This window comes from Erythranthe guttata, chromosome 7, assembly GCF_056151865.1.
Source record: "Erythranthe guttata isolate IM_541 chromosome 7, IM_541, whole genome shotgun sequence".
Lineage (NCBI taxonomy): Eukaryota > Viridiplantae > Streptophyta > Magnoliopsida > Lamiales > Phrymaceae > Erythranthe > Erythranthe guttata.
Window position 1 is genome coordinate 4,627,501 of NC_142539.1, and position 23,091 is coordinate 4,650,591.

Below are 23,091 nucleotides of genomic sequence, written 5' to 3' on the forward strand. Positions count from 1 at the left end.
ATCCACGGGCATTACGCCGACGCGGGCGATAGTGCGGCCCTTTTGTCGGGTGCATTGAATGTGCCGATGGTTTTGACGGGGCACTCGTTGGGGAGGAATAAGCTTGAGCAGCTTCTTAAGCAAGGAAGGCAGTCGAAGGAGGATATTAACTCGACGTATAGGATTATGAGGAGGATCGAGGCGGAGGAGCTTTCTTTAGATGCGGCGGAGTTGGTTATCACGAGTACCAAACAGGAGATTGATGAACAATGGGGGTTGTACGACGGGTTTGATGTTAAGCTCGAGAAGGTTTTGAGGGCGCGTGGGAGGCGCGGTGTTAATTGTCACGGCCGATTTATGCCTCGCATGGCTGTAAGCAGCTTCCTTTTTTTTTTTTAATCGAACTGCTTAAAACGAACTTGTGGTATGATGCATTATTTTAGCGCACGAACCCCTAAACGGTGTGTTTTGGGAGGTAATTTGCTTAAAAATTGCATCATAGGGGTGTTTGCTAATATTAGTAAGACGAAGAATATTTGCAAAAAACCCCTATAATGCACTTTTTTTAGCGCACTACCTCCTAAATGGTGTGTTTTTAGGAGCTAATTTGCTTAAAAATTGGATCACAGCCCACAGGGGTGTTTTTGCTAATATTTGTAATGTGAACTGTTAAAAAAAATTCTTTTATTATAAATATTTGCAAAAACCCCCCTATGGTGCATTTGTTTAGCGCACGACCTCCTAAATGGTGTGTTTATTAGGAGGTAATTTTCTTAAAAAAATGGATTATAGGGGTGTTTTTGCTAATATTTGTAATACGGGGTGCTAAATGCAATGAACTCATCTTAAACTTTTCTTGTTTCCCACTTGTCTTTATTATTCTTGGAAATTAACATATATCTATATATTTATTCATATTATTCTGTAGGTTATTCCACCTGGGATGGACTTCAGCAATGTTGAAGTTCAAGAAGATCTTGCCGACACCGATGGTGACCTGGCGGCAGTAACCAATTCCGAGGGGTCGTCGCCCAAAGCGGTCCCTACTATATGGTCGGAAGTAAGCATCGCATGCTCATAATTACTCATTTGCCATCAGAATTATATACACGGATTTCGTGTTGATATTTTGTCGTAACAATTTTTTTTTTATTTTTTAATATTTTAATTTATTTAGGTGATGCGTTTTTTGACGAATCCGCACAAGCCGATGATTCTCGCACTATCGCGGCCCGATCCCAAGAAGAATTTAACAACACTCATAAAAGCCTTTGGAGAATGCCGCCCCTTACGAGAGCTTGCGAATCTCGTAAGTATTTTTGCCAAACGCATGTATTTAAAAAAATATATATACGGACATAAATAAATAAATAATGAAAAAATTATGCAGACTCTTATAATGGGGAATAGAGACGATATAGATGAAATGTCGGGTGGAAATGCTAGTGTACTCATTACTGTACTGAAGCTTATCGACAAGTACGACTTATACGGGCAAGTAGCTTTCCCTAAGCATCACAAGCAAAGCGATGTTCCTGATATTTACCGCCTTGCTGGCAAAACAAAGGTTCGATTTTTAATTCGGTAGAATTTACTTAACAACTATCTCGGGTATTAAATTTTTGAATGTGATTATGTGAATCTTTATTACAGGGAGTATTCATAAATCCAGCTGTTATTGAGCCATTTGGACTTACATTAATCGAGGTTTGTGTTGACGTACTTAAATTAATTCCTCTAAATTTGCTCCACTTATCGATTATTGACATTATTAGTCTGTCGACTTTCGATTCTTGAATTATAGGCCGCTGCTCATGGACTCCCGATGGTGGCAACTAAGAATGGTGGGCCGGTGGATATTCATCGGGTATAAAAAACAATATATTATTTTGTGATCTGATTGATGTTATAATCGGAGTTTATTGCATTTAGCACACTTGTGTTTACTCTAATTGTGAAAAAGCCCCCGTGTTATAAATATTAGCAAAAAAACCCCTTTAATGCATTTTTTCAGCACACGAACCCCTTAATAGTGCGTACGTTTTAGGGAGTAATTTGCTAATAAAATTGAATCATAGGGGTGATTTTGCTAATATTTACAACACGGGGAGTTTTTTGACAGTTGGAGTAAACCGCTTAGTAAACACAACAGTGCTAAATGCAATACACCCTTTTGGTTTATTGCATTCAACACCCCTATGTTTTCTCTAATTGCTAAAAAAGTCCCTGTATTATTTTATTAGCAAAAACCCCCTACGATTCAATTTGTTTTACCAAACCGTCCCCTAAAAACCACTCTATTTAGGCTGTAATGTGCTAAAAAAGATGCATGATAAGGGGAATTTTGCTACTATCAATAACACGTTAAATTTTTTTTTTATTTGTTTGGCAATTCGATACGTCACAATCACATGTACTAAATGTGATAAAACTCTTTCGACGAATAAATTTTCATTTGATCGGCTAACAGGCACTTAACAACGGTCTTCTCGTGGACCCGCACGACCAGCAAGCAATAGCCGACGCGCTTCTCAAGTTGGTATCGGAGAAGAACCTATGGCAAGAGTGTCGGAGAAACGGCTTAAAGAACATCCACCTCTTCTCTTGGCCGGAGCACTGCCGCACCTACCTAACCAGGGTTGCCGCCTGCCGCATGCGGCACCCCCAGTGGCAGACCGACACTCCGGCCGATGAGCTGGCGGCCGAAGATTCCCTCAACGATTCCCTCAAGGACGTCCTCGACATGTCCTTGAGGCTATCCATCGATGGCGACAAGACATCCTTAAACGAACACAGAACATCCTTAAACGAATCGAACGACGACGTGGTGAAGCACATCATGAGTAGGATGAACAGGAGGCAAGATGACGTGGCGGCGGGCCCACGCGACTTGCCGGCTGACGTGGCGGCATCCGGAAAGTACCCGGTGTTGAGGAGGCGCCGTAAGCTATTTGTGGTGGCGCTCGATTGCTACGACGGAAGAGGATTGCCCGAGAAGAAGATGGTTCAAACGATACAAGAGATTTTGAAAGCGGTGAAACTGGACGCGCAAATTGCGAGGTTTTCCGGATTCGCCCTTTCGACCGCGATGCCGATGTATGAGTTGGTGGAGTTTTTGAAACGGGGGAATTTGAAAGTGGGAGATTTCGATGCGTTGATTTGTAGTAGCGGTAGCGAGGTTTATTATCCAGGGGCTTACGTAGAGGGGGGTGGAAAGCTTTGTCCCGATCCCGATTATGCAACGCATATTGATTATCGGTGGGGGTCGGATGGTTTGAAGAAGACTATTTGGAAGCTTATGAATACACCGGAAGGTGGCGGTGCCAAATCGGGGAGTTTTTCATGTGCGGTTGAAGAAGATGCCAGATCGAGCAATTCGCATTGTCTTTCATACTCGATTAAGGATCTTACCAAGGTAACTTTTTTTTTTGTTTCTAATTTTGACGACGGAATTGGATTTTTTTTTTAATTTAAATTTTTTAATAATTGTGTTTTGTTTTGGTAGGCGAAAAAAGTGGATGATATGAGACAAAAACTTAGGATGAGGGGTCTTCGATGCCATTTGATGTATTGCAGAAATTCCACTAGAATGCAAGTCGTTCCTCTGCTTGCATCTCGTTCGCAGGCTCTCAGGTAATATTTTTTAACCGCTTTATTTTCATTTAAATTGAATTGCGCATATACGAGGTGATCTGTGTCGGTTTTCAGCGATTTTGAAACGAGGAATATGAAAATTATTTTACTCGTCAAACAAGTGCTCTTATTAAACGTGTAAATTACTTTACGCATTTCTACTGTTTTACACTGTTTTCGTTGAACGAATCAATATAGCCTTAGCGCTTTTAATATTTCAAATAGAACAATTTATTTTCGCGATTGTTGATGTAGATGCATCGCTCTATTAATCACATCACATCGCTTACAATTTTGATTTTGATTTTTCCTGATTTTTCTGATTTTCTATTGTTGTTCGATGATTTTGTACAATTAGGTATCTTTTCGTCCGTTGGAGATTAAATGTGGCTAATATGTACGTAATTCTCGGAGAAACCGGAGACACGGATTATGAGGAAATGATTTCCGGGGCCCACAAGACAATCATTCTCAAAGACATTGTGAGTAAGGGTTCGGAGGAGTTGCTCAGAACCGCCGGAAGTTACCTAAGAGACGATATTGTCCCCGGTGACAGCCCATTGGTTGCCCACGCGAAAGGAGGGGCAAAAGCGGAAGAGATAATTAACATAATAAGGCAACTCTCTAAAGCAGGATGAATGTGAGAGATATTAAGCCTGGCCATATATATATGTTTCTATATCCACTCGAACATGCAAGTTAATTAGCATGATGAATGAAATAATCCTGTCGAAATGATTTTCCGCCACATATATGTAGTTATATATGAAGGACTTGTGTTCTTGAATTCGACTATATTGTTGTAAACTGTCACTGCGAAAAGTTCGGAGTTGTACGATGGAGAGAATTTGCTCCATGAACTTTTTGATTGAGTTCAATATTTGTAATTGTTGTTTACAAATTAGAATAAATGAAGGAAAAGAATTAGGCGATAATATAGTGAGCTTTCTAAATTGGATAGTTTCCCGATTTAGCATGTCTACCGAATTAGGGTTTCCTATTTTGGAAATTGGAAATTGGAAATTGTAAATTGGCACTCCCATTGACGAGGACATTGCTGTGATTACAAAAATACTGATTTATAAAGTCTTGTGAAAGAACACACAAGAGAAAACCTTAGTCGCCCCCCCCCCCCCCCCCCCCCCCCCTCTCTCTCGCGTTCATCCGTTGCCGTCGTCGCCGTTGCTCGTCGTCGGTATCCTTCTTCTCCTTGTTTTATTTTTGTTATTTTCTAACGTCTACGTGTCTAGTGCCACGTAGGGTGTGGAATTTCATATACGAGGTGACATACGAGACGAAAAAGAACATCGGAGCTGTGATGTGTGAAACCTATGTATGAAAAACTGCAAGTGTATAGTATTGCGTTTTGTAGAATAGTGAATTCCAGATATCGATTCACAGGGAATTAAGTTCCTAAATTTACCAAGTACCGTAATTAGATTATCCTAAACTCTATCTAGACAGACGAAAGAATGGGAGAAATGAAGCTAATAAGAAATAATAAATAAAAACAACGGTCCGCCAGGACAAGCGAGGAATTCCGACTTGTGGTGGCTTCTAGGGTAAAATCCACGTACTATCGGTAAAGATATACAAATCCGAATCTAATGTTAATTATATATTTGCTAACCCAGACACTAAAATACCCTAACCCCCATCTCCAGTGTAGTTAGAGTCTACCCACAGGTCCGACGTCTCCGTTCAGAACCTAACGGAACCTGATATTAAGAGAGCATTTAGGTCAAGTCCTTAAGGGCTACCCGAGGTGCATCACGTCTCCGTTTCCACAAACCGAGCTATGTTTTCCTAAAATCAAACGAGAAATCCTCTCTCGAGTGCATTCCCATTTACAATCAATTCAACTGTTGGCTAGACAATCAAAAGCATTTAATACAGGAAAACATATATAATTGTACTCATTATTTATCCATTTAAGCATATTTACCTATTAAAACACTAATAAAAAGTACAAAAAACATATAAAAAAAGTTAAAAAAAAATAACAAATGAACAAGCAATAATCAAACTCCAAAGAGCAATGAAAGAAATCGCATGTCACGAATGAGTTCACAAAGGATGAGAAAAGGAAAAGAAAAAAAGAAAGAAAAAAAACAGAGTCAATTGAGTACTATGGGATCCACAAATAGAGAAACAATGAGTGGAGCGAAAGATCTTGCTGGATCCGTAAACCCGTCTTCGCGATTCTTATAAACAAACTCGGACATTCGCACGTAGTTAAGAACTAGCTCCACCATTTCCTTGTTTATCCAAGTTTCCGCGATGCATTCCGTGTTCACATCTTTCCATCTATCCTCCACTAATTCCGCAAACTTACATAGAGTTTCTTGCTTCGACACACCATGTTCTTTCATGTAGCAATCCACCACCGTCAACATTTGCCCGCCCTTATTCTCCCGCTTCAAATGAAAAATTGAATGAATAAAAATAAATAATTTAATTAGGGCTACCTGCATTTCTAGTAGTGTAGATAGCACTTAACCCCCTTCAGGTTACAAGTTTTGAAAATAACCCCCTTTATTCGTAATATCAGCTCATAACCTCCTTTGGTTGATAGTGGTAGCGTACGTTAGTTTTTCCCGTTAAAATTAACAGTGCGAGTCACAATTCAAAAGACTAAGTTTTTGCAGAGACCCGCTTGTGGTCACATTTTCCCTTTGAAATTTGACATGCACAGTTAAGTTTAACGGAAAAACTAACGGACGTTACCCCTATCAATCACAGGGGGGTTGGTTATGAGGTGATATTACGAGGAAAAAGGGGTTATCTGCAAAATTTTATAACCATAGGGGAGTTAAGTGCTATTTACCCTTTAATTATAGTAATCATATATATGTATCTACATGTGTGTGAGTGCGCACGCGCTCGTACTTCATGGCTGCCCATTGCCCAAGTCCTCAAGGTGTCGAGCAAACTTAGCAGCTGTAACTACAATATTAGGGTTGGTCGCCAACAACCAATCAATGGTTTCTTTAGTGACAGATTTCGTGCCGAGAGCAAGAGCGGAGAATATCACGTAAAAGCAGCTGGTACTCAACGAATTGTCGATATAGTCTTCGAATGAAGGCATCTTTCTCTCCATTACCCACTTTAGCTCTTGGTTGTAAGCTCTACTAATTTGTTTTACCTGAATCCATTACAAAATCAATAGCATGTGTCACAAATTGTTGATCAATATATATAAAAGAAACATCATTTAAAAAATAAAAATAAGAAATAAAATTTTAGATTCCTATTCTAGATAGTTAAAAATTGGCCCTTATATATATAAATATTACCGCTTCTATGAAATAAGGAAATGCAAATGATTTTTCATGTGTTGCTGCATCAACTTGATAATCTTCGTACATGCTCATAATAAATCGATAAGCAATTTTCATGTAATCCGGGAGTCCATCAATTTCAGCCATATCCCACCTGAGAAAATTTAAAAGCATTATAAGATTTAGGGTAAATTACACCTACACCCCTGAGATATGCTAAAATAACTTTGATGTCCATGTGGTATTAGTAATTACAGCCACACCCCTGAACCAATTATCACTTATCAGAACCAAGATTTCATGCCCTGGGGACCGATATGCACTATATTTGTTTTTCACGGGGTCGTTAATACTACCATAGACGGAAATTTATAAAACTTATATAAAATAATAAGGATTGTAAGAAATGCTAGAAGAGCCATGTCACCCCCTAGCTCTATGTTGTCTCCATTACTGCTTGAAAATAATAGTCCGTTATAACTCTAACGGAATAACGTATCCAATGCATTATTCCGTAAGGATTTCTAACAATGTTTCAGGGCGATTGTAATTACCAATACTACAGGGACCTTAAAGTTATTTTAACATACCTTAGGGGTGTATGTGTAATTTACCCTAAGATTTATATATATGAACCAAATAAAATGATATACAAAAACTTACGTACCTTCCTTAATTACTGAATTAAACATGATGAAATATATATATAAATGTAAGTTACTGATGACGCTAAAGATAAATCACCTTAGAGAGTTGAAGTAGGACGAGCTGGAAGAGCAGAGTGGATCACTGGCTCACGAGCTTGATGACCTTGAGATACCTGCGATCATAGAACACGTAAACTAGGTCGGGGGTTGATCCGGCGGAAACCCCTCCGACGCTCAAGTCAGACGTGTTGATCATAGAAATAGATCAGATAAAACATATTATAGTATTGCTCAGTTAATAGGACGTACCTTAAGGAATGAGTTCAAACCTTTATTTATAGCTTAGTTGAGATTGTCGGGCCCAAACCTTACTTGAAGGTGATTGGGCATCGGTGATAATAGTCTTCGATATTGGGCTTGTGGCCCAGTAGGTAAATAATTTGTAGGCTCATTGGGTTGGCTCAATTATGCATATCATTAAGCCCCCCACTCTCGAGTCGATGTGGGGGCCATGTTGAAATGGGTGTCGGATCGTGTCGAGAGTAAAAATTGTAGAAGTCGATCGTTGGCATATGGCCTAATGGTGTGCGAAAACGCATTGGAGCGTGTGTCGGAGGGGCGTGAAGACGCGTTGGCGCGTAGCGCAACCAAGTTGTCGCGATGTAAGTTACTTGAGTCGTCGGTGTTGTCCCGCGACGATGTAGTAGCTCGGATCAAGTTATCTCATCCTGGGAGTTGTCTCGTCGCGGGGTAATAGAGCTGATCGAGTTATCTCCTCGTGGGAGTTGTCTCGCGATAATGTAGTAGCACAGAACGAGTATTCTCCTCGTGGGAGTTGTTATTTATCGACATTGTCAATGTTTTGACGCGTTGCTTGTATGTGTTTACATATAGCCTTGTGCATGATGTACTTGAGGAGGGGATGAGACTCTCAAGATTTTTTATGGGGATCGTGCCCCTTGTTAGACCTCGTGGGTCATAAGTGTGTTTGGACCGTGGCCACGTTTTAATGAAGGACCCATCGAAAACAAGTAGATAAATTTAAGTAATCAAGTTGGCCAGACTATATAGATCCACATAATATCTCTAAGTGTTTCTAGGGTTTTAATCGTGCTAACTTGAGCTTGCGATTATATAGTGAATTTCGGGCGAGTTGTCTACTCATGAGAGTTGTCTCGCAGCGAAGTTGTAGGAGCATTGGATGACGCACGACTGGGGAGCGTGCTGATTGAGGTCGCTATGAGCAATTTGTTTCCTCGTGGGAGTTGTCTCGCAGCGAGTCTTATTATCGAGCGAGGTGGCAGCACGTGGGAGTCGCCTTGCAACGGATTTGTAGTGCCGAGCGAGTTGGCTCTTCGTGGGAGTTGCCTTGCACCGGATTTGTAGTGCCGAGTGAGTTGGCTCCTCGTGGGAGTTGTCTCGCTGCGGGTATGGTACCTAGCGAGTTGGCTCCTCGTAGGAGTTGTCTCGCTGCGGGTTTGTAGTACCGAGTGAGTTGGCTTCTCGTGGGAGTTGTCTCGCTGCGGGTATGGTACCTAGCGAGTTGGCTCCTCGTAGGAGTTGTCTCGCTGCGGGTTTGTAGTACCGAGTGAGTTGGCTTCTCGTGGGAGTTGTCTCGTTGTGGGTTGGTAGTTCCGAGGGAGTTGGCTCCTCGTGGGAGTTGCCTCGCAACGGGTTCGTAGGACCGAGCGAGTTGGCTTCCGTGGGAGTTGTCTCGCTACGGGTTGGTAGTACCGAGGGAGTTGGCTCCTCGTGGGAGTTATCTTGCTGTGGGTTCGTAGACCCTAGGGAGTTGGCTCCTCGTGGGAGTTGGCTCGCAACGGGTTATAGGACCGAACGAGTTTGCTCCTCGTGAGAGTTGTCTCGTTGTGGGTTGGTAGACCCGAGGGAGTTGGCTCCTCGTGGGAGTTGCCTCGCAAAGGGTTATAGGACAGAACGAGTGGTCTCCTCGTGGGAGTTATCTCGTTGTGGTTTCGTAGACCCGAGGGAGTTGGCTCCTCGTGGGAGTTGCCTCGCAACGGGTTATATGAACGAGTGAGTTATCTCCTCGTGGGAGTTGTCTCGCTACGGGTTGTTGTTCCGAGCGAGTTGGCTCCTCGTGAGAGTTGTCTCGCTGCGGGTTCGTAATACTGAGCAAGTTGGCTCCTCATGGGAGTTGTCTCGCAACGGGTTTGTAGGACCGAGCGAGTTTGCTCCTCATGGGAGTTGTCTCGCAAGGGTTGTAGGACGGAGCGAGTGGTCTCCTCGTGGGAGTTATCTCACTGTGGGTAGTAGTACCGAGCGAGTTGGCTCCTCGTGGGAGTTTCCTCGCAACGGATTTGTAGGACCGAGCGAGTTTTCTCCTCGTGGGAGTTGTCTCGCAAGCCCCCCACTTTCGATTCGATGTGGGAGTCAAATGGAAAAAGATACCGAATCGTGTCGAGAGTAGGTCGGTGTTGTAGTGTTCCACTAACTGTTGTTGTGGTGTGGAGATATAATAATTTTATTTGAGAGCGCACACGATTTGGTAGAGCGCGTTGAAATTCTCGCACGATTTGGTGAAGCGAGGTTAAATCGGCACGCGATTTGGTGGAGCCTGTAGAAATTTGCGAGCAATTTGGTGAAGCGCGTCAAAATATATGCGCGATTTGGTGGAGATTAGTAAAATTTGCACGCGATTAGATGAGTAGAGGGGAGGCGCGCGCGATTTGATTGGTAGTAGCTGACGCGCGCGCGATTTGAGGTGTAGGGGAGCGCGCGATTTGATGGATGGCATGGGGAGCCGCGCGCGCGCGCGGAAAAAGGTGCAGGCGCATGCGATTCACGCGCGGGAGAGAGGGAGTGCGGCGCGTGCATTGCACGCGCGGAGAGGGAGAACGGGCGCGTGCGATGCACGCGCGCAGAGGCATGAGGAGCAGTACAGCTGGGCGCGTGAGCGCCACGCGCGTTCTGGCAATTTTTTTTTTCTTTTTCCTGCACATTCGCACGGCCCGAGGCGCGCGTTCTGGGATTTGCGCGTGCCGTTTTGTTCTCTTTTTCTCCTTTTTTTTTTTTTTTTTTTTTTTTCTCTCTTTTCGTTTTTTTTCTTCTCTTTTTTTGCTTTTCTATTTTTTTTTGTGTTTTTTTTTTGGTTGATGTCCACCCCTTGGGATAATTTTCCATTTTGTTTTTGGGGCACTATAAGCCCCCAGGGAGTCGATAACCCTTGGCGAACGAAATGTTTTGGGGGCACTATAAACCCCCAGGGAGTCGATAACCCTTGGCGAACGAAATATTTTTGGGGCACTATAAACCCCCAAGGAGTCGATAACCCTTGGCGAACGAAATGTTTTGGGGGCACTGTAAACCCCTAGGGAGTTGATAACCCTTGGCGAACGAAATGTTTTGGGGTTACTATAAACCCCCAGGGAGTCGATAACCCTTGGCGAACGAAATATATTGGAGGCACTATAAACCCCAGGGAGTCGATAACCCTTGGCGAACCAAATGTTTTGGGGGCACTGTAAACCCACAGACGGCGCCAAAATGATGATGCTAAAGATAGATCACCTTAGAGAGTTGAAGTAGGATGAGCTGGAAGAGTAGAGTGGATCACTGGCTCACGAGCTTGATGACCTTGAGATACTTACGATCATAGAACACGTGAACTAGGCCGGGGTTGATCCGGCTGAAACCCCTCCGACGCTCAAGTCAGACGTACTGATCATAGAAATAGTCCATAGAATACATGTTGTAGTATAGCTCAGTTGATAGGACGTACCTTAAGGAATGAGTTCAAACCTTTATTTATAACTTAGTTGAGATTGTCGGGCCCAAACCTTACTTGAAGATGATTGGGCATCGGTGATAATAGTTTTCGATATTAAGCTTGTGGTCCAATAGGTAAATAATTTATAGGCCCATTGGATTGGCTCAATTATGTATATCAGTTACCTTTCTAGAAAATATAAATGACATAAATGACATGTCATTAATCAGTTACATTAGATATACCGCAAATTACGAGAAACCCCCTTAGGTATGGCCTAATTATGAAAAGACTCTCGTGAGGTAGGTCGCCGTCTTACCCATTAATTCCCCATGTTATTACTTTTCACGGAATCTTTTTGATTCCATGGATTATTCTTCTAAAAATGTCATTTTTTCCCTTGAGGGGTAATTGTAAGCATACTAATTACATATGAACTAAATTGTCATATTATTTTAAAAATATAGTTACTTTTAATTTTCAAACTATAATGCGTTTCTTCATTTTATAATTATTAAAAATAGAAAATATATATAAAAAAATGGTTACTATAAACCCCTAGGGAGTCGATAATCCTTGGCGAACGAAATATTGGGGGCACTATAAACCCCAGGGAGTCGATAACCCTTGGCGAACCAAATGTTTTGGGGGCACTGTAAACCCACAGACGGCGCCAAAATGATGATGCTAAAGATAGATCATCTTAGAGAGTTGAAGTAGGATGAGCTGGAAGAGCAGAGTGGATCACTGGCTCACGAGCTTGATGACCTTGAGATACCTACGATCATAGAACACGTGAACTAGGCCGGGGTTGATCCGGCTGAAACCCCTCCGACGCTCAAGTCAGACGTACTGATCATAGAAATAGTCCAGAGAATACATGTTGTAGTATTGCTCAGTTGATAGGACGTACCTTAAGGAATGAGTTCAAACATTTATTTATAACTTAGTTGAGATTGTCGGGCCCAAACCTTACTTGAAGATGATTGGGCATCGGTGATAATAGTCTTCGATATTGAGCTTCTGGTCCAATAGGTAAATAATTTATAGGCCCATTGGATTGACTCAATTATGTATATCAGTTACCTTTCTAGAAAATATAAATGACATAAATGACATGTCATTAATCAGTTACATCAGATATACCGCAAATTACGAGAAACCCCCTTAGGTATGGCCTAATTATGAAAAGACTCTCGTGAGGTAGGTCGCCGTCTTACCCATTAATTCCCCATGTTATTACTTTTCACGGAATCTTTTTGATTCCATGGATTATTCTTCTAAAAATGTCATTTTTTCCCTTGAGGGGTAATTGTAAGCATACTAATTACATATGAACTAAATTGTCATATTATTTTAAAAATATAGTTACTTTTAATTTTCAAACTATAATGCGTTTCTTCATTTTATAATTATTAAAAATAGAAAATATATATAAAAAAATGGTTACTATAAACCCCTAGGGAGTCGATAATCCTTGGCGAACGAAATATTGGGGGCACTATAAACCCCAGGGAGTCGATAACCCTTGGCGAACCAAATGTTTTGGGGGCACTGTAAACCCACAGACGGCGCCAAAATGATGATGCTAAAGATAGATCATCTTAGAGAGTTGAAGTAGGATGAGCTGGAAGAGCAGAGTGGATCACTGGCTCACGAGCTTGATGACCTTGAGATACCTACGATCATAGAACACGTGAACTAGGCCGGGGTTGATCCGGCTGAAACCCCTCCGACGCTCAAGTCAGACGTACTGATCATAGAAATAGTCCAGAGAATACATGTTGTAGTATTGCTCAGTTGATAGGACGTACCTTAAGGAATGAGTTCAAACATTTATTTATAACTTAGTTGAGATTGTCGGGCCCAAACCTTACTTGAAGATGATTGGGCATCGGTGATAATAGTCTTCGATATTGAGCTTCTGGTCCAATAGGTAAATAATTTATAGGCCCATTGGATTGACTCAATTATGTATATCAGTTACCTTTCTAGAAAATATAAATGACATAAATGACATGTCATTAATCAGTTACATTAGATATACCGCAAATTACGAGAAACCCCCTTAGGTATGGCCTAATTATGAAAAGACTCCCGTGTGGTAGGTCGCCGTCTTACCCATTAATTCCCCATGTTATTACTTTTCACGGAATCTTTTTGATTCCATGGATTATTCTTCTAAAAATATCATTTTTTCCCTTGAGGGGTAATTGTAAGCATACTAATTACATATGAACTAAATTGTCATATTATTTTAAAAATATAGTTACTTTTAATTTTCAAACTATAATGCGTTTCTTCATTTTATAATTATTAAAAATAAAAAATATATATAAAAAAATTAAACTTATCTTGTAACATTGTAACATTATTTATTTTATTTTTTATTTTTTTCTTTATATTTTTATATGTTACGTGAATTTAAACAATCAAATACTGGTCAGAGGGGTATTTTCGTAATTAGACCTTACCTCGGAAGACTTTTTCATTATTTGACCGTTAGACATAACAATAGCATATTATAAAAAAAAACATTATTCAATATATATATATATATATATATATATATATATATATATATATATATATATATATAAGGTCTTACCTCGACAGTTCGCTCAGCTCTTTCTTGTACATATTCTTCAAAAAATTCAAATTCAACTTGGCTAGTTTTAGAAACAATTCATTCCTTGATCAATCGACGCTTTCATAGATAGAAATATAAAGGGTTATGTCGAACATTGGAACACATCTGTGAATCGATCGCTTCACTCTGTGTTGAAGGCGAGATTCGTAAAAGCATGCGCGTCAAATGATGTTTCGTAAAAGCTAAAGCCTTTTCTAAGATGTCTTCCCCGTGAATTCGAACATTGGTTGCTTCGTACATGCTTAGTAGCCCCTCAACATCGTCATTAGTCACAAGGGTTTCTTCAGTTTTACTTCATTCGACAAAATATTTGTCAAAAAACACCGGTGTAATATATAGCGTGTCAAAACTTTCTAATTTTGATGAAATTAGACTATTTTTTCAGCTGGTGAGGCTATGAATTTATTACACGGTGAATTTAAGTTGTTCTGGGGCAACGTCTCGATAGGATTATTTGTATAAAGTAGCTAAAAAAGAAGTAAATATATATATGTAAACTTCAACTAAAATAACATAAATCAAACACTTTCATGAAGTTACATTTAAAATACAATTATGATAAATAGTCTCCGACATTAAAAGTAATTGACTCGTATCTTGAATATATTAACCAGTTCTTTATTTTCCGATCGCCTGGAAGGGACAAAAGAAAGATCTTGTTGTTTCTTCAACAATTTCTGATCTCTAGTGGACCTCTCAGTAGGATTCAAACCCAGGTGAAGTTCTGACCATCTATCAGAGAAAAAAGAACGAACCAATCTTGTAGGATTCCCAAGAAATTCTTCGATTTCTTCCGGAAGCAGATGATTAATCATCTGCTTCTCACGTTCCGTGAATAGCCGGGACATTGAGGAATATCCAGAAAGGCATTTCGGGAATCGGTCTGATTCTATCTCTGTTCCTTCCGTTTGAAGAAAGGAAGGATCCCAAAAAATCGATCTTTCTTTTAGTGGTTGAATCTCTCTTTGATTGATCAATGTGTGATATTCCGAATCCTCATTACTAATGGAATCCAAATGATCTCTGGATTGATCAGAAGATCCTTTCAGTTGGCTAGAATCCGTTACTTGAACGAAACTGGATCTTGTGGAATCATATTGAATATTTGACGATACATTCCGTACCTTTCTAAAAAACCGATCCTTGTTTACCAACCACACATTGTCTAACCAAATCAAATTCTCTCTCGATACGTTCCTCAAAAAATCCGATTCGTGCGGATTCTTCCCCCAACTAACGAAGAGATCTTGGCGAAATTGCCACATATGAAATTGAGCACAATTTTGCAAAGAAATAGCCCCCTTGTTTCTCGAGAAGAGATGGGAAACATGCTCAATATCATTTGATTGAATAGTTGACCCAGCCCTTTGTTGTTTGAAGAAACCCTCCACTTTAATTGGTATTTTTTCACGAAAAGCAGACATGAGATAAGAAATCCAGTGTTTGACTAAGATTTCGAATAGCGGTCCCGAATTCAAGTTGATTCTATTTCGCCTCTTCCTCAGAGAAAGACGATCAAACAATTCCCAATCATGGTCCTTGCGGATCGGATCATCCATATAATATACAAAAAGAAACTCCAGATATTTGATATCTTTCTCTTTGAATAAGATCTCAATTCCAGCGACGGTTTCATTAGATATCTTACAACTAGAATCCCTCTTATTGGAACTGTCCATATTCGGTTCATCCTTCAGAACCCTATCACACCCCGGATCTGATGAAATAGGATGAATTGAGACAGTAAACACAATAACATTAATAAGTTACTTTTTTTTTCTTTTTCAAAATCAAAGTCAAATTAGTAACTTTTAAGACAACAACATTAATATGTATACATAGTTTTTACATATTTTCTTCTTTGCATCTATTATGTTGTGATCGATCCACATTAAAATAACGTTATTATGTTGTGGTCGATCCACGGTAAAATAAAAGTTGGGATTTTAATAAAAAATAATATATGAATTTATGCTTTATTTTATTTATATTAACTGTTATTGTTAAAGAACCTAATGATGTATACCAAAAATGTTGAAGAATGAATTTAAATTAAAAAAAAATGTCTTTGTATTTATATTTTATAAGAATATTTATGTATTATGATCTTATTATTATTAAATTTTTATTATATTACTAGGATATATACATTATGATCTATGACTCATGCTATACATTATTATATTACTAGGATTTAAATTCAAAAAAATTGTCTTTGTATTTATATATTATAAGAATATTTATGTATTATGATTTTATTATTATTAATTTTTTATTGTATTACTAGGATATATACATTATGGAGATAAAATTATGTTTAAATATCATTTTATATATATTTTGAGTATTTATAAATAATATCTAGAAATATATTATATTAAATATAAAAAAATCGGTTTATTTTCGATTTATCACCGAGTAGTCATCGCCACACAAATTAATCATGAGTCAGTGTGCCTAACCGCCTCCGGCCCGATTACCGCCTTTTACAACCTTGGTAAATACAATACCTTTATCATTAATTATTTTATAATTAACTAATTAAGAGTGACAAGGGGCAAAATTGATAAAAATACAATTAATTCCTTATTGGAACTCTAAAATGACAAATAATTTGGGACCAAAAAAACATCGAAAAAGACATATAATAAGGGACATATGGAGTAATCTAATCCTGGTGTACATAACTGTAGTTGTTAATTATATATTTATATATAGGGCAAATTACCAAAACCCCCCTGAGGTAAGGCTGAATAACGAAAATCCCCCCCTTGTTTGCGTAATTACGAAAATCCCCCTTGACTAACGGTTGACCAATTTTTTTTAACAGAAAACGTGAAAAGTCTATTATACCCTTCTGTTAAATATGTAAAAAATAAAAGAAAAAAAACAAATTACGAAAACCCCCCTGAGGTAAGGCGTAATTACGAAAATCCCCCTCAATGGAATATTATGATTTATTTGTATTTAATATATACTTTTTACATTTCGTTTGTTTAAAATTGAAATATAATTAAACAAATATTAAAAATTATTAAAAATATTTTTACCGTAAAATAAGAAATACGAGAATATTTCAAAAATATGTAAACTCGTTTTGATTGAATAAAAAAATATAAAATATATAAAAAAAAATACAAAACAAGTAAAAAAAATTATGTTACAAGATATGTTTAATTATTTTATATATTCTTTTTGTATATTTTTAATAATTATAAAATGAAGAAATACGTTATAGTTTTAAAATTAAAATAACTACGTTTTTTAAGTATTATAAGCCCCCCTACGGTGTTACTTTTGACGAAAAAATATAATAAAACATTGACAATTACCATAATATTAAAAAAACTATTAAAAATATTTGTAGCATAAAATAAGAAATACGAGAGTATTTCAAAAATACGTAACCTCGATTTTATTGAATAAAAAAATATATAAAAAAATTAAAAAAGAAATAAAAACTTTTAATGTTATCTTTAATTATTTTATATACATTTTATCTTTTTAATAATTATAAAATGAAGAAATACATTATAGTTTTAAAATTAAAATAACTACATTTTTTAAATACATTACAATTTACCCCCTAAATAATTAATATGCTTACAATTACCCCTCAAGGGCAAGAATGTCATTTTCGGAGGAATATTCCATGGAATCAAAAAGATTCCGTCAGAAGTAACACCGTAGGGGGAATTTGTAAGATGACAACATACCTCAGGGGGATTTTCGTAATTACGCAAACAAGGGGGGGATTTTCGTTATTCAGCCTTACCTCAGGGGGGTTTTGGTAATTTGCCCTTATATATATATATATATATTCCCCCTTATTTATAAATGATATTTGAGATAAATTCAATGGGTCTGAAAAACCATATATACCCCTACTAATTATTAATTAGTATAATTATTTAATTTAAAAAATATTATACACATAATCTACACCCAAATCTTCTCCAAAAACTATTCCCCTTATCACGCAATTCAGTTTTTTTTCCTTTTCCTTTTTTTTTAATATATAAGCGCCCGTAACTCGATTTTTTTTTTAATAAGGGGAAATTATTCAAATAATTTCAAGTTATTTAAATAGTAACTAGTTGAGAGTGGTTGAAACAATTCAATATTTAAACATCACGGTTTAATATTTAAACAATTCAAATAATTCATTATCTTATAATAAGCATGCATCATCTTTAATGTTTTAATTATAGCTTTGTTGATCGGCCATTGATCTCACCTAATTAATGGACCAATTAATTATTGTTCTATTATTAATTTGATTTTATAAACATAATGAATTGTACAAAGTTTTGTATCACAATACAAACATGCACCATGAAATATATTGATATTAGTTAACATTACAAACCCACAACACTTTAATTATTCAACAATCCAAAACCAACAGAAAAAATCAAAGACTGGAAACACAAACAAATTTAGATAGACAGTACAAAACGCAATAACGTAACGAGGGCATACGATTGAGGAAAAAAGAAAAAAGAAAATTTAAATGACAATTGGATCAACAAATAAAGCAACAATATGTGGACCCAAATTTTTTTCGGGATCCGTATATCCATCATCACTGTTCCGGTAAGTGACCTCGGCTACCCGGGCATAGTTCACAAGTTGCTCGACTATTTCTTTGGGTATCGAACCTTCGGTTTTATTCGCCCATTCCTTACTAATATCCTTCCATGCATCCTCCACTAGTACCTCGAACATAGACAAGACCTCTTCCTTTGATATGCCATAATGTTTTATGTAGCAATCCACCACTGTCAGATATTTTCCCTCTCTATTCTCGCGCTACAAATGCAGATACACGACCGAGGGTTAACTAAGATGAATAAGATATCGATCGATCGATCAAGTAACATGCAATCTTATAATGATTTTTACGTTACTAAACTAAAGTCACCAATCAAATATTAGAATTTTCAGAAATATTCATATATTTAATTTCAATTTCCATTTCATTCCCAAAAGTTTTAGGAGACAAAAAAATTGTTGTACTTGAAAACTATAATTTTCCTCAATCAAATCGGAAGAATTCAAAAGGCCCACTTTCAATAAATAATGCTATGTCACTTGATGTAATAATTAATGGGCAATCAACTTATTTTTATGTTAGATAAACTCTTACGTCATAAGTTGTTTTAAGAGTTGAAAAGTTGTTACGTTTTATTTTTATAAATAATTTTTAAAGTTTTTGGATAATAATCTTATAAACTATTTTTACTTATTATAAGATCAAAAGGTGGGGTGTAGGTAGTTGTTTAATAAAAATATTATGTGCTCTCCAATAGCTTACTTTTTAAATTTTTATCATTTAAAAAAAAAAATACCAAATACTTTGAAAGAGCTTATAAGCTCTTAAACATAGTATATTTTAACTATTTTTAAATGTAAGCTAGGTGACAAATCTCAAAATCAAAATCAAAATCAAAATCAAGTTATGCATAAAAAAATATTGAAGTAATACTACTTACTTCATGGCTGCCCAAGTCCTCAATATGTCGACCTATCATCGCAGTCGAAACTACAATTTTAGGGTTACTGAGCAGCCAATCAATAGTTTCTTGGGTAACAGATTTCATGCCCGGAAAATGAGCTGTGAACATCACAAAAACGCAACTTGTGATCACTGAATTTTTCAGATACTCTTCTAACGGAGGCATTTTTCGTTCCATAATCCAACTTTGCTCTATGTTGTAAGCCCTAGCAAGTTGTTTCACCTGCTCATGCATCATACACCAAATATATATTTAATTTGGGAACAAATACGGTCTTCATCCCTCAAGTTTGCACTGATCTCACACATTTGGTCCATAAAAAAAACACATTTAGTCCCTCATATTTCAAAATTTCAACACTTTAGGTCATTTCCATAAATTTACCGTTAGTCCTTCCGTTAAGGCGGTGATAGGAACATGCTTGATTCCGTTAGTACAAACATAAAATTGACGAAAAATGACTGAAAGTGTTGACTTTTCGAAACATGAGGGACCAAATATGAAATTTGTGTAAATTTGAGAGATGAAAACTATATATTTTCCTATTTAATATGATATTTGTGGAAATTATATATATATAAGACGAAAAATGACTGAAAGTGTTGACTTTTCGAAACATGAGGGACCAAATATATATTGATTTGGCCTTACTGCTTCTTTGTAAGAAGGAATTGCAAACGATTTTCCTTGTTGCGTTGCCTCTCGTTCGTAAACTTCAGATACACTCATGATGAATTGATAAACAACCTTCATATAATCCGGGAGTTGACCAATTTCATTCATATCCCACCTGAAAAGAATTATTATAAATCAAAATATATCATTCTATACTCGTGTTCATCAGCCAACTATACAAGTGCAGTGAGTACTAAACCTACGCGCTCGTACTTAAGGCAAGATAGGTAGGTACCTTTCAAGAACATCAGTAAAAAGCTGAGCTTCATTGAGTGTAGCATAATTATCATATGTATCATCTAGAATAGAAACCATTTGCATAGCTTTCGCCACCGCATTTCGAACATACGAGTATTGAGGTTCAAAATGGAATGCGACACCCCACATATAGCACTCTATCCATCTGTCTCTTGCATACGGCAATTTCGACTTCAGGTCAAAGTTGTTCCACCACCTTAATTTACCCGAACAAATTTAATGAGGGACGACCCAATTAAGCCTATATAGGGACCAAGCCAAAAAACAATCAATATATATATATATATATATATATATATATGTTGCTTACCTGTAGAGTTCGGAGAGCTCTTCCTTGTACATATTCTGCAGATAATTGAAATTCAATTTTGCTAGTTTTAAAATAATTTCATCCCTTGAATCATCTTTTTCGTAGATGGAAATGTAAACGCGTGCTTCGATAATCGGAACACCTCTATGAAGCGAGTGCACTAGAGCTCGCTTCACTTTGTCCTTAAGTGGAGATTCCAACGACAACATGTGACGAGTCAAATGATGTTTCGTAAAAGGTACGGCCTCTTCTAAGATGTCTTCTCCACGAATTCGAACATGAGCTGCTTCGTACAAGCTTAGTAGCCCCTCAACATCGTTACCTATAAGGGATTCTTCCAATTTGTTGTCTTTGTTCGTGAACTTGTCGAAAACACCTGTTGCAATAATAATGGCGTTTATCAAATTTTAATCGAAGTTTTTTGTTTTTTTTTTAATGACATATGAAATAGCGCGAAAGAGGTAGAAGGGAAATTACTGCAAGAAACTTGATGGCGATGTTGCCTGAGCAAACGAAATCGAAGTGCAGTAGTAAACAAATCAAACTCTTCATCCTCTTTGTAGATTTGTTCGAGTTTTTCTTCGATTTCTGTCTCGAAATGATAAGCCAATCCGAGACGCACGAGTGTGTCCACTAATATAAGGATTGGTTTGCCGGATGTTTTTGCCATTAGAATGCTCCTCACTTTCTTCTTTATTGCTTCTATGGTCTTTTCGTAGGTTTCTTGTACCTGTACACGTGAAATTCGATACGACAACTTGGCACATTTATTGAGATACCACTTAATAGTTAATAGACGTGCACAGCTGAAAAGGCTAACGGGTGATTATAGGCAAAACGGGTTTCCCAACCGAGAACACTTTGGGGCATACATACATACATATTTATCTTATAAAAACGAAACATGATGCATATATATATATATATATATATATATATATATATATATATATATATATATATATATATATATATATATGTGTGTGTGTGTGTGTGTGTGTGTGTGAAGTAATTTATTTATACCTGATGATCCAAAGAGAAAGAAGCGAAAGTATGACCCCACATGCTCGGTTTGAAAATGGTGACCGGTGGCCGGAGATCCCTCAGGCAAGTACCCGCTGGAACATCGACAGTGTTATTAGCATTATTGAACATTTTTTAGTACTAAGAACACAGCTCTTTAAAATGATGATTAATTAATGTATTTTATTTATTGTTGTGAAATGGCAATGGAGCAATCACCCCCATTTATAGTGAATTAATTAGTGATACATGCCACCCCCACCAAATAGTAAAAGAAAATAAGAGAATTATTTTTAGTACATTATTTAATCTTCTGATGCTCCTCGTGTGAATTCTCAGAAACGAATCTTTTTTTCGTCTTTTTTTTTTTTTTGTTTTTCTACCTAATATTTCTTTTTCAAAACATTGAATATTATTTGCACGGCTGTCACTAGTAACTAGCGCGTGTGTCCCACGTATGTGGTTAATATCATTTGAAGGATCTAACGACTAGAAGGGGTTGAAAATTGCCTCGTGACGCGTGCCTTGACTGAAGTCGCCAGGGTTAGCGGTAACTCCGTCACCCCTCCTCACACCCACTTGCCCCACTTCTCAATTTGCTGGAGGCGGTGGGGAGGGATGGTGATGGCGGCGGCGGCTCTGGGGAAGGCGCTGGTGGTGAGCGCCGTCGATCATGAGGATGGAACTCGTTGGGCAGCGGCGCTCAGGGCTGAGGGGGACAGTGTCAGTGGTGCTCGGCGTTGGGAGGGGTTATGGCAGCATGGGTGTAGCGGCGTGGTGATGTTGTTGTCGCAGATCTAGGGTTTGGGGGAGGAGATCTACGGTTTGGTGGGGCAGATCTTAGATTTTTCGATTTCATGTCTATAGATGTCTATGGGTATCTATGGATGTCTATGGTGTCTGGCGGCTAGTGTTTCAAAGGAGGAATTAGGGTTTTAAGAATACGTGACTACAGATTACTACAGTTTTCTACGAGTGTCTATATATGACTACAGACTACTACGGTTTCCTATGGGTTTCTATAGAAGACTATGGCCGAAAATAATTAAAAAATCATAATTTTCAATATTATGTAAAAGAAAAGGACAAAAATACGAAAATGCAAACAGAATTGTTCTATGGAAAAAAAATAATAACAAAAATGCTAGATGCGAAAATAAAAATGTTAAATGCAGAATGAAAAAATGATAAATACAGTCTAAATATTATTTGGTGCATATTTCATTTTTTGTATGTGGGGGCATTATTGGAATGAAATTTATAAAGGATGTGAAACTAATGTTTAGTTAGACTTGTCATTTAGTTCTAATATTATGTTTTCTCACCAGAGACCTATAGCTTAAAGCCCTTTATTTAAAATCTTATAATGAATAAAACCAATGTTCTCAA

General features: G+C 37.6%; 2 protein-coding genes across 3 annotated transcripts in view; one reads left to right on the forward strand and one right to left on the reverse strand.

The window, feature by feature from the left end:
* The window catches only part of SPS3F (sucrose phosphate synthase 3F), a 7,465-nt gene extending 2,918 nt beyond the window's left edge, over nucleotides 1-4,547 (forward strand). The window contains exons 4-12 of the mRNA XM_012989166.2: nucleotides 1-351; nucleotides 908-1,039; nucleotides 1,157-1,288; nucleotides 1,370-1,546; nucleotides 1,633-1,686; nucleotides 1,784-1,846; nucleotides 2,450-3,394; nucleotides 3,485-3,612; nucleotides 3,971-4,547. The exon at nucleotides 1-351 is cut by the window's left edge and continues 345 nt beyond it. Coding sequence (XP_012844620.2) covers nucleotides 1-351; nucleotides 908-1,039; nucleotides 1,157-1,288; nucleotides 1,370-1,546; nucleotides 1,633-1,686; nucleotides 1,784-1,846; nucleotides 2,450-3,394; nucleotides 3,485-3,612; nucleotides 3,971-4,250 — 2,262 coding nt within the window. The 3' untranslated portion in view covers nucleotides 4,251-4,547. The remainder of the gene's footprint in view (nucleotides 352-907; nucleotides 1,040-1,156; nucleotides 1,289-1,369; nucleotides 1,547-1,632; nucleotides 1,687-1,783; nucleotides 1,847-2,449; nucleotides 3,395-3,484; nucleotides 3,613-3,970) is intronic.
* A 13,678-nt stretch (nucleotides 4,548-18,225) lies between these two features.
* Nucleotides 18,226-22,000, reverse strand: LOC105964611 (cis-muuroladiene synthase). Of its 2 annotated transcripts, XM_012989119.2 has the most exons (7): nucleotides 21,703-22,000; nucleotides 21,157-21,409; nucleotides 20,680-21,055; nucleotides 20,347-20,565; nucleotides 20,088-20,226; nucleotides 19,413-19,658; nucleotides 18,226-18,729 (listed from the first exon to the last, which is right to left on the reverse strand). In XM_012989119.2, the coding sequence occupies exons 1-7, from the start codon at nucleotides 21,832-21,834 to the stop codon at nucleotides 18,427-18,429; spliced, it is 1,668 nt and encodes a 555-aa protein (XP_012844573.2). In that variant the 5' UTR covers nucleotides 21,835-22,000; the 3' UTR covers nucleotides 18,226-18,426. The 2 variants fall into 2 exon arrangements, with proteins under 2 accessions (XP_012844573.2, XP_088676933.1); XM_088820807.1 differs by lacking the exon at nucleotides 20,347-20,565 and having other exon boundaries at nucleotides 21,703-21,918.
* Nucleotides 22,001-23,091: the final 1,091 nt, after the last annotated feature.

Excerpts from the sequence above, each read along its gene's own strand:
- LOC105964611 (XM_012989119.2), bottom strand. The coding sequence starts at position 21,834 with ATGTTCAATAATGCTAATAACACTGTCGATGTTCCAGCGGGTACTTGC. Across the intron at positions 21,410-21,702 it reads CTTTCTCTTTGGATCATCAG|GTACAAGAAACCTACGAAAA; the intron begins GTATAAATAAAT and ends TCACGTGTACAG. Across the intron at positions 18,730-19,412 it reads AGGACTTGGGCAGCCATGAA|CGCGAGAATAGAGAGGGAAA; the intron begins GTAAGTAGTATT and ends CTGCATTTGTAG.